General features: G+C 35.7%; 1 protein-coding gene across 1 annotated transcript in view; it reads left to right on the top strand.

Moving 5' to 3' along the window:
* The window catches only part of Neto1 (neuropilin and tolloid like 1), a 101,024-nt gene extending 90,971 nt beyond the window's left edge, over positions 1 to 10,053 (top strand). The window contains exons 8-10 of the mRNA XM_026388683.2: positions 4,561 to 4,674; positions 8,481 to 9,036; positions 9,993 to 10,053. Of these exons, the coding sequence (XP_026244468.1) occupies positions 4,561 to 4,674; positions 8,481 to 9,036; positions 9,993 to 10,053 (731 nt within the window). The remainder of the gene's footprint in view (positions 1 to 4,560; positions 4,675 to 8,480; positions 9,037 to 9,992) is intronic.
* The last annotated feature ends 1,577 nt before the right edge of the window (positions 10,054 to 11,630 follow it).

Here is an 11,630-nt window from a genome sequence, read left to right on the forward strand (position 1 = left end):
AGAGCTAAGTACAGTGTAATTGGAGTAATTTCTAGAAATCACTATTGCGTTTTGACTTATGTATTTTCAATAACATTTCCATAAGAGTTTTTATAGTTTTTCAAAAGTATGTTCTTATTTGTCACCCAAGTTTATGTCTTGTAATATCCTAGACTATTCTATATCTCCTTAAGAATTAAGGATTTTTTTGTTATGATTTTAAACACAAGGGTGATACTTCCTGAAGTTTAAAAATATTTTTTGTGAGCAAATGAAATTAGAACTACTTGGATTAAATGTTAAACAAAGTTGAACAGGCTTTTTTGCCGTGCAACTTCTCTGACAACTTCAGTTTGCAGTTGACTCTAAGCAAGTCCCAAACCCTGCTTCTTGGTCTCACTTTCTCACTTCTTCCCTTCTGGAGTTAAACATTGTACTAAATTTTGTGTTTCCAAAGAACTAGTTGTGAAATGTGTGGATAACTATTCACTGGACACACTTTGAATTGAAAAATTGCAGTTAAAATACCTATAAATATAAAATCTGGATATATGCAATTTCTGAAAATTATGTTACTACAATTGTAAGAAAATATTGTCACTTTAATTCATGCCTCAATTGTATAGGATCACTCAACACTTTGAGAAATCATTCCTTTTATATCGGAGCCAACAAACCAAGATGCATTCTCTTCTAAATATTGTTTATCATGTCTTTCCAAATGAGACATGAATATCTACCTGACAATTTGATGTTAAAGAATGCATGTTATTTTGATGGTGAAACTGTTAAAAATTTGATTGTGAAACTGTTAAAAATGGAATATCAAAAGTAAATATCTTAAAAACAGTTAAGTCTTTCTCCCATTACATAGTACAACCCCATGCTGAAACTTACAATTATCAAGATATTTAGTAGGCATAAATTCTGTTTCCTTCTCCCCTTTTAGAATCAAACCATACTATTTTATGTTGGGCAAGGATGTGGCAGAGACATATACCCTCCAGGATATAAATGTACCTAAGCCTCATGGAATCTCTAGTTTCAGGGACACCCCAATCATATCTTTGAATTCTTCATCCTCATGCTGTGCTAACAAGGGTCCATAAATGACAGTCCCTACTTCACAAGTTAAGAAATTCAGTATCCAGTAAGTCACTTAAATTTTGTATCATTCATCTCCTCTGCATTGAAAAGTTTTATTTTATGTTTGGTAAGTTTCATAGTAGAATAGTTCAAAAATAGCTAAACTCTATTTATCATATATACTGGGACAGTATCTGTTTTATGGTGTTTATGAGTTTATCACATTTAATTCTCATGATGACTCTATGTGGTAAAGATTGTCACCATCAGACAGATGTAAACTGGAACAAAAACATTTGAATACGTTTGCTCAGAGTCACACAACCAAGAAGTGCTGGGCCCATTGTTCAAAATGAGATGTTTTGACTCACAGTCTCTGTGCAACATTCTGCTCACACAGTCACCAACATGCCTCTGTGTGCATCTGTAGAGCCACACTGTGTTCTGGACATAATGCAATCTCTAGAGTAAGCATTACCTTCCCTTATTTGGCAGATGTGGTAACTGGGTAACTGAATGGTTATCCAGCTCCAGAGCAAGGAGTTTGAAAACACCCACAGTCACTGGTCAGTCTCAGAAGCCTGCTTCTGCTCAAGGAAGAAGCAAATACATAAGCCTTCTTCCTGTTTGCAGCCAGAGTCACAAGGCTGAGCTTTATTTACAATCCAGTTGATGGCACAGCCCAAACAGTACACTTTTCACTGTGCACATGGGCTGATTCATGAGGGAGACGAGGTCAGTGAGGGAAGACTCCTTTGGTAATGTTATGGGGTTCACTTTCTATTAAGTGGTTATTTAAATCAAGAGCAATGGTATTTTATATGTGTGCCATTCTCTTGACCAACTAGATGATTTCACTGCATTTTAACAAATCAGTTTCTTTTTTCTCTGCCCATGAAGTGGGATTGTAGTAGGAGGGTCCCCCCACAGCTTATGCTCAGGAGGCCCTTGAGACCAATACTCCTGTGGGCTTGAGTTGGTTACCAGAAAGTACCCTTTGAGTTCTTAAGCAGAAGAGAAATGAGAATCTTGAAGGACCTACTGCCTATCTGTATTTATCAGAGAAGTATCCAGACAAGCTCACTACATTCAGAAACCAATATAAAATTACATTTTTTGCTATTTATAAGACAAAGATTAATTTTTGTTCAAAGTTATAGATGTTATAGATCTGGTTTTTAGCCATGCAGTGTTTAATTGCATTTTTGGTGTGTGTTTGTGTGTGACAGAGCATGCACGTATTTTGTTTGTCATTTGCCCAGGAAGTCTATAAATTATCGAAACTAAAGGAGAAAAGATATGAAGCATTGCCTAAAATAATGCAAAAAAGAGTGATGATGATTTCCAATTAAACTGGCACGTTTGCAAAATTATTTAATGCCCAGAAGCATCAGGAATTTGATTTATTGGTATTCCTAGATTATCTATTGAATGTCAGTAAAACCACTAAAATTTGATTACTGGTTCCAGCACATCAATTGACAGTTTCACAATTAATAAGAAACAGAAACAAGTAAGATCAATGTGGACTACTTGAAATTCAAATGTCAGTGCTCTTATCAACATAGCATTGAACTTCACTTAAATCCAGAATATAGTAATGCTTTTATTTACATATTTAGAAGTATTAAGTTAACCCATTCTAAATTTTTATAATAATTTTCAATTCTTTATGGAAGATCAATAAATATTCATGTCTCTCTACAGGTATTCTTTACTTGTTAGATGACTAGCCTTCTGAAATCACTGCAGTAAATTAAGTCATGCTTTTTACAAAACCATTTTGCAGTTATTCAAACCAATTTGCAGAAAACTCCCTTATGCTTTGTGTATAGATTTTGACATCATTTATTATCTGCTCAACAGACCATATAAGTTCTACAAAAACGATTATGGTTGGCTATAGAAATTCAAATTTAGCACCATAATAAAAAGCAGATTTTTGCAGTAATGTATTAGATGATTAAATTTCACATTGTAGCAGTTTTTAATAGTGCTTAACAAGTCACTAACTCAATAAAATGTCAGGTATGAGACTGTTCTTTTCAAAATGACTGTATTCTCTACTTTTTCATATATATATGAAACTGACTAGGAAGTCTTTGCACCCTCTACCTGGAACTTAAAAGTCAATGGTGGGGGTGGGGGGGAGGTACTGTGTCTAAATCCAAGATAGCTATGTCTTGCTTTTGACTTCTTGGGGTTTGAGAACTTTACTTTAAGAATTTCTCTAGAAGTGTTAAAATATTCCAAGTTGCCTTATGCAAAATATTTTCCTGACCATTTTGAATCATATCTAAAATACACTAACAAAGCTAATATTGTAAAACACAGGCACTAGTTTTGAAAATGAAAAAAAAATGTCATCATGTATGACTGTAGTTTTAAGAAATCTTGATCCTTAAAAAGTCTTCACTGGGCTGGAGGGTTAGCTCAGTGTAGGGTACTTGCCTGAGGATTGATTCCATCACAGCAAAATAGATCAATAGGTTTTTATTGCTCATTCAACTAATCACCACAAATTACCCATTTTGTGTAGGCCATACATTTTTCTAGGATGTCTATATGTATAATAATTACAGAACTATTTAAAACAATAAGAATTATAACTCATGAGGTATACAGTGATTACAGAGGTAAAAACAAGTTTGTCTTAAAGGACTCTGGACCTACTCTAATCTACAATGCAGTGTTACTATAGAGGTTGTTCTAAACATGCCATTCTTCTAATCATAAAAAGGAACATTTTCTTAACATTAAAATGATATCTAACATTTTACCTTGCTGAATTGACTGTCCCATGTAATTATCAACCTAGCTTTCTTGTTTTCTTTGAGTTTCAGTTATACTTCACAGTGCCTAAATATGCATAATAATTTGGAAGTCATGGTCATTGTAGTCTGTCACTAGAATGTATAAAATACTTGCATAATGGGCTAGTTTTATTTTTTTGTGTGTGTATATAAAATTTGAATTAATATATTGTTTCTGATGTTCAGGATTAATTTCCTCTTGATTCTGAGTATCCATGACTTGTATTTTTTTTTTTCATATGCCTAAGTGACTTCACAGGAATTGATTTATGAATATTTTCTCATTATTATCTGATACGTATTTTTCAAAATATTTTAATGTTGCAATTATGTGGTTTTGTACAGCAAAACTAACTTTATGCATGTGGGATTTCTTTGTAAAGAATAATCCACATCAGTAGTCAGTATACAGGTTTTGCTCAATTAATGTATGACTTAAAAACAAGCTAGAACCCTCTGTGGATGGTAGGATTCATGGCCGAAGTCTCATACCGTCTTATTAGCTGAGCCCCCCAGAAAAATACGCAAGAGACAATGAATGCTAAAGCCATACTTCTGAATATCGCATGGCCGACTTTTTGCCTTGATCTAATGGCAAATTATCAATCTAATCTTTTTGCAGTGTGATTTATGACTGAGCTAAGATACAGCTCTCTTTCTTTGTCTTGTTCTTTGTTTTTAGCTCCTTGTGAAGGCAACACGTTCTTCTGCCATAGTAACATGTGTATTAACAATACATTGGTCTGCAACGGACTCCAGAACTGTGTGTATCCTTGGGACGAAAATCACTGTAAAGGTAATGATCAGATCTTGAAATATGCAAGGTCCCCTTCCTAAGGAATGGGAAGGAAGTCTGTATGAACCTGACTTAAAAATTGAGCATATAGTGGCTTCTATGAGCTTCATCTGTTTTATATAACCAATCTGTAAGCAATTTTCTTTACCTTGATTTGCACTGTATCCAGAAGTTTCCTAATTTGTGCATGTATACTGGACGATAATTGATACTGGAATGGCCATTAAAGACATCTTGTTAGAGTCTGCAGAACCATGGAAATTACATGGATGCCTACAGCACAGCACATTTTTTCCCTAGTGTAACGGGTACCCCTTAAATCCATGGTGACACTCCTCATTTACTCCAGTTTGTCTTTGTTGCTCTTTGAGCTCATCATCTGGTGATAAAATATGTTGCAGGGGCATTGATACTTCCAATTGCTTCCCGCCACCTAATTCTACTTCTATTTTGCTACCAAACCACCTAATTCCACTTCTATTTTGCTACCAAAATGCTTTTCTTTCTTTCCAATAAAAATAGTAACTAGTGTCCCTGAGCCCTTCTCTAGCCTATGCACACAGATTTTTTTTTTTCATTTAAACAGAGTTACTTGGCTGGTTTGTGTGGCATTGATTAGTTAAGTTCGAAGTGCCATATAAACTCTTTCACTCAAGGTCAATATTAAACACTTATCAAAGAAAAATAAACAGGCAAATAATTCTATTATGTTTATAAAAGTCCAATGTTATCTATCAAAAGGCTTTCTTCAAGCAGAAGTGTTGAGTAGCCATTGCTTGATTGAGTCATTTAGAATGGCAGGTCCATTATAAAGAATGGTCTGGTATCAAGTACTTCCATGGGGGTGTTGGTGACAATTGTGGAAGAACCACTTGTGAGCAAATGAGAAGTTAAATATTGTCGGACCTGCCCTTATGCAGCACTGGAGATGAGTAGTAGTCACCATCAGCCTCCTGCCCAAGGTGGACTTGTGGCCATACCTGTAAAGAACATTGGAGCCAAGAGCATTGAGAGAATGTGTACCTGTGAGCTTGGGGGAAAACCAAACCCCTTTCTCCAGATGAGGAAAACTTATTTAAGTTTGCAGTTCATTCTCTTGTGATAGGAGAATGCACTTCTTTCTTATCATTTCAATCATTTCTAATTGATCAGGTCTGCTGTTGGGGCTTAGCCTACAATGTAGCCTAAAAGAATGTACCACATGCCCTTGAAAGGAACATGTCTTGTTGATATTGGGTGAATCTGAGATACTGCTATGTCTAATAGGCCTATTTCAGAGGTGTTCAAGATTTTTGTTTTCCTTTTGATTTTCTCGCCTCTGGTCCATTATTAAGAGACAGTATTCAGTTCTTTAAGTATCATTCTTGAATCCTCTGATTCTCTCTTCAACTCTGTAAAGCTTTTGATTCGTGCATTTTTTAGCTTGGTGGAAAGGTCTGTAAAAATTTACAACTATTTTGTCTCCTTGATGGATTGACCCTTTTATCAACATAAAATGATGTAATGTTAAGAAACTTTTTTTTTTGTCTTAAAAATATACTTTGACATTGGTGTAACCACCTTTCTTTGGACTGTAATTCTACCCTTTTAATTTCAGACTGTGTCTTTGCCTATAAAGCATTTTCTCTGAATTGTTGGATCTTATTTTTTTTAATCCAGTCTAACAATCTCTGCTTTTTTCTTTAGTCATTTAATCTATTCCCATTTCATCACTATTAATATAGTTGGATGTATATTCACTATTATAGTTTTTGTTTTCTATATGTCTCATTTTTTATCTTTAATTTCTTTATTTTTCTCTTCTTTATAAGTTAACATACTCTACAGTAACATTTTAATTTTAAGTAATTTTTCAACGTAGTCTTGATTTATTTTCTTAGTGGTTGCTTCAGGGTTCTTAGTATATAGCTTGATTTCTCAGGATATATTTAAGATTTATAACAAAAATTCTAGTGAGATATATAAAAATTACTCCTGTACAGTTCTATTCTCTCTTCCATTTTTCACATTTTCTCCATATTACATCTATATATGTTAAATTCATTGCAGTAGTCATTAATTTATGTATTTTTATATCTCAAATTGGGAGAGGAAAGGAGAGCAGATATAGATTAATGTAATTTGTTAGACAACTCCTTTAATGGAATGTTTCTGGACTCCTCATTTGTTTTCATAAATTTATATTGTCCTCTGGTATAATTTCCTTTCTCCCATAACAGTTTAGTTTCTACCAACCTTTTTTATCATCATCACCAAATACATTACATTTCCATAAGTTATAAGCTCAGCAATACCATTATATACCCCATGACCTTGCCTTTTTACAATTTTAAGTAAGGAATGTGGGTGAAATATGCAACTGAACTTCCATAATTATTTACATAATTTCCTTCATTGGATGTATTCATTTTCCTATTTCAGTTGCTGTGTCTAATTTTTTCATTTGGATTTGTTATTGTCTCAGGTCACATGCTTTCAGCTCAAAGAACCTCCCTCCAGTGTTGACTTCCTTCTTCATTTCTGTTTACCTGGTATTCTTCATTTCATTTGGACAGTACTTGCCTTGGCAATTGGTCTTGGTCTGCGGTGTGTAGCTGTGGAGACCCTCAGTTGGTCTGTAGGACTTTATGTCTGCCCCACATGGCCTGCTGGCCTCCACTGGTGAATCGGACCATGGCCTCTTGGGGCTCTTCTCCTGGGCTGCTTTGTGGTCCCTTGTTCATTTCTATGTTTCAGTCTGACCTTGGTAACATTTTTGACATTGTCTGGGTGTGGTGCTCTTACATTGTCCTGCTTAGACTGTGTTGAACCTGCATATGAGATCTCTTGTCGAGTTTCTGGAATTGCCAGATGGTTTTCTGGTTTCGCTCCCCTCCCCTCTGCACTCCCATCACGTCAGCATGGTTGAGAATTGGCTGCTTTTCTGACACTTAATTTCTCCTCATTCTTTTCCCCACTTCTTCAGATATTGTGATTTTGTTCCTCTGTGTTCCAGTGTGAACAGGGCTCTTCTGTTCCTTTCTGAAGCATCTCTGATTAGAGATGATGATTGGAGGGCCAAAAGAACTGGTCATGGTTCAAATGCACAGGAGTTCACTGTCCCTAAAGAAATCTAGCAGATATGTTCCAGGAAATGCCTCTGCATTCGCCACACACCATCAGGATGTTTTACAGAGTTCCATTAAACAGAGTTTAAACCGTTGTCTCTTCACCTCTATTTTTGTCAGTCATGGCTACTTAATTTGGGAGTCTACGCAAGCCCTCATGCCACCATCCCCAAATGTCTGTCCTGAATTTGAAATGGATTATCCTTTGGTGTCACAATATTGCTGTTGTTTTAACTTTAATTTCCCTGTCAAACATAAATACAAAATGATACAGATGCATTCATGTTCCTCATATGGGAGTTTTGAGCTTTCTCGTAACTAAGAAAGAAGTTAATTTGTAAAATCACCAGTTCATTCCTGATTGTCATGCAATTTTGACCTGGTACATATTTCTTCAGCATTATGTATATATGAATATGCGTACATACATGCACATACGTGTACACATGGATGTTTATTGAAATCAGAGATGCTGGGCAATGGAACGGTCATCTGTAAGGCTAGAAGATAGGGCCTTTTAACAAGTAAGAAATTTTGTTGAATTTTAAACATTTTCTTCTGCTGCTTTAAGCTTGCAAAATTTCGATGCTCAGCCTATCTCGTTTCTAAGTTTTCAGCACATGTTCTGGCCGTGACATTAACGTGTGGTGGGTTGTCTCTCGTTGTCTGTCTGTCGTCTCCGCTCTCTCCTACCTGCAGAAAAGAGGAAAGCCAGCCTGCTGGACCAGCTCACCAACACCAGCGGGACTGTGATTGGCGTGACTTCCTGCATTGTGATCATCCTTATTATCATTTCTGTCATTGTACAGATCAAACAGCCCCGTAAAAAATACGTCCCAAGGAAGTCAGACTTTGACCAGACTGCTTTCCAGGAGGTGTTTGAGCCTCCGCACTATGAGCTGTGCACCCTCAGAGGGACAGGGACGGCTGCCGACTTTGCAGACGTGGCAGATGACTTTGAGAACTACCATAAACTGCGGAGGTCATCTTCCAAATGCATTCACGACCATCACTGTGGATCCCAGCTGTCCAGCACGAAAGGCAGCCGCAGCAACCTCAGCACAAGAGAGGCTTCCATCCTGACAGACATGCCTGCCCAGCCGGTCAAGCCCCTCGGTCCTCCCGTGAGCAGAAGGAACATCCTCGTCATGAAACACAACTACTCCCAAGATGCCGACGCCTGTGACATCGACGAGATTGAGGAGGTGCCCACCACGAGCCACAGGCTGTCCAGACACGACAAAGCCGTCCAGCGGTCAGTATCTATTGATTTTTTGATGATGCTATAATCCCAGGACTCCACCTGTCAGAGTGTGCTGTGCCAGTTTGTCTCCAGATTTCAGTCCCCCCCACCCCCGCCCCGAGTGAAGGCTTCAGCCAGGGTCTCAGCATCTCCCCCTCTTCCTTCCCAGGGCTGCCCACACTCTGTTGAAACCCCTACGTGCAAGATATCTCACACAGACCAAAGCATTTCTATACATATATTTATTTTTCCAAAAATTCTGACATTAAATTAATAACAGATTTATATTGCTGATTCATTTCCACATAGTTCATGAATGTTACCCCTGATAACATTTATATACTTTAAGATAAAATGATATTTGAAAACAATTGCCTTACCAAGATGGCTAACTCATCTTGTTGAATAATTTTAATGCACAAATAATATATTTTGCAATATTTTTAATTTTTGTATGAAAATGGAAAAAAGTTTCCTTGCATATATCTCATTATGCTTATATTACAAATTGGTCACAATAGCATATATGCTAGAAGACGAAACACTGATGTTTATATGCAGCAAGAGTTAGTTAAAATATTTTATCATTGTCCTTTCTATACAAATAATATATACCATATTATCTGTATTCTATTATCAGCCCTAAGAGGAGCAAAAGTTATGGAGACAGAGAACCTAAAATTAGGAATTATTATTTTAAGTTCACACATCCAGTCTTCTTAAACCATGTTCTGCATGTTTCCTAGCATTTAGTTTGTTCTATGAATTTACGCACCGTCTCCATTTGTTATACATTCTCAAAATATAAAGTATTTTAGTTGATTTAATACGTTTTTGCATGCTGATGTAAAACAAGGACTTCCATGGTTTTATGAGTTTTCGAAATGCTTTGCAGTAAATACTTGAATGTGTATGTTTATTTTTGTGTGAATATTGCTTTGTTGAATGAAACAGCCGTAACCTTCCAGGTTCTGCCTCATTGGGTCTCTAAGCAAACATGACTCTGAATACAACACAACTAGGGTCTAAAAAGAAAATTCAAGGTAAGCAAAAACCCTTGGTTCCTTTTCCCACTTTGTTGTATTCTGTTTTGTTTTGTTTCGTTGCTATCGTCTTGTAGTTTTTCAGGAATGTGATGTTTATTCATTATTTCTTGAGATATGTGTTTCATGGCATTTCATAATTAGAAACATAATGGAGAACATGGAACAGTGCTGATGGAGGGATGATTCTTGGACTATTTAACTTTAAAATAAATGTTAGTATTCTTACCAGTAAGCATTGTCCTAAAATGTTATTTAAAAGGATGTTGACAATTTTACGTATTTTAAAGTAAAGATACTAAAAGCAATGAACTTTCTTTAAAGAAAAAAAAAAACAGAAGAAACTCAAGTTTTATGAAATAAAAAATGTCATTTATTTTTTTTAAACTGGAGTGAATATATAATACTAGTAATTACTCATATAACTTGACAATATTCTATTCATAACCAAAACACTAAGTATTCAGAGATACTCATAACATTTTTGCACTCTTAGTTTTGCATGAATGTGTAGCTCATCTCATCAAAATTAAATGCAGCATGGTATGTCAAATTTTATAAGATAAAACTTGAATCCTTGATAATGTAAATGGTTTCATTATTATAAGTTGTCTGTGTGCACATCTGTTTTGTCACCAGATATCACAGTGGCTCTATTTTTGAAACTTGCAAGAGTCTCTATCAATGTCCATTTAAATTTGTTAAACAGCTAGTCTCCTCAGGACTCTTCCAGTTTATCCACCATTCCTGAATTAGATAAATGCATTTCCATGCTCTGTACTACCTTGATAAATCGGTGTATTTGCTTGCATTTTTCACTGGGAGAAAATGTTTTAACTGTGTTTTATTTTCAGAAAAGAACTATTTATACAAACATGGGGACTGTGAAAAGAAAATTCTATAGTGAATTGTGAAAAGTGGACCTATTTCTAAATTCATTCCACTGCCTTTATCCAAACTTAAGAATTACAGACATTTGTTATTTCTTCGGCAAGACATCCCCGCTGCACAATGATATGTTCATTTCGTAATTTGGTTGCTGGCCACCAAGTGCTCCTTAGTTTTTAAATACATTTTGAGATTTACTGGAAACTTGAAGAAGAAATTAGATCCTGATTAAGACGATCCCAACTTTATTTTTATTGTCAGTTTCACTTTTGTTTCTGTGTTGGTTCTGTCTTTGTTATGTAATTGTACATTGTGTGATGTGTGGAAAACACAACCCTGGACGAACCTTCGGTTACATGTAATTGTTTTCATTATATAGACTTCTTGAGAATAGTGCGTTCCTGAGTGGTTTTGAACATGCTACAGAGGAAAGTGAAAATGTGGACCATGGAAACACCAGCTAGAGGTTTTATGGACTACACACCTATTGTTTTATTATGATTAAATGCAGTAAAAAGTTATGAGTCCAATTACTAGATTGCAATAAGAAAAATTTCATTTTTTTTTCTCTCCTACATTCCCTTGATTTCTTTTTGTTCTCTATCAAAGGGAGGTACCAAGTTTCAAAACAGCTTTTGAAACCAGGTACTTCACTGTTCATATCCTACCACAGAG

This window comes from Urocitellus parryii, chromosome 13 (genome assembly GCF_045843805.1).
Source record: "Urocitellus parryii isolate mUroPar1 chromosome 13, mUroPar1.hap1, whole genome shotgun sequence".
NCBI classification, from domain to species: Eukaryota; Metazoa; Chordata; class Mammalia; order Rodentia; family Sciuridae; genus Urocitellus; species Urocitellus parryii.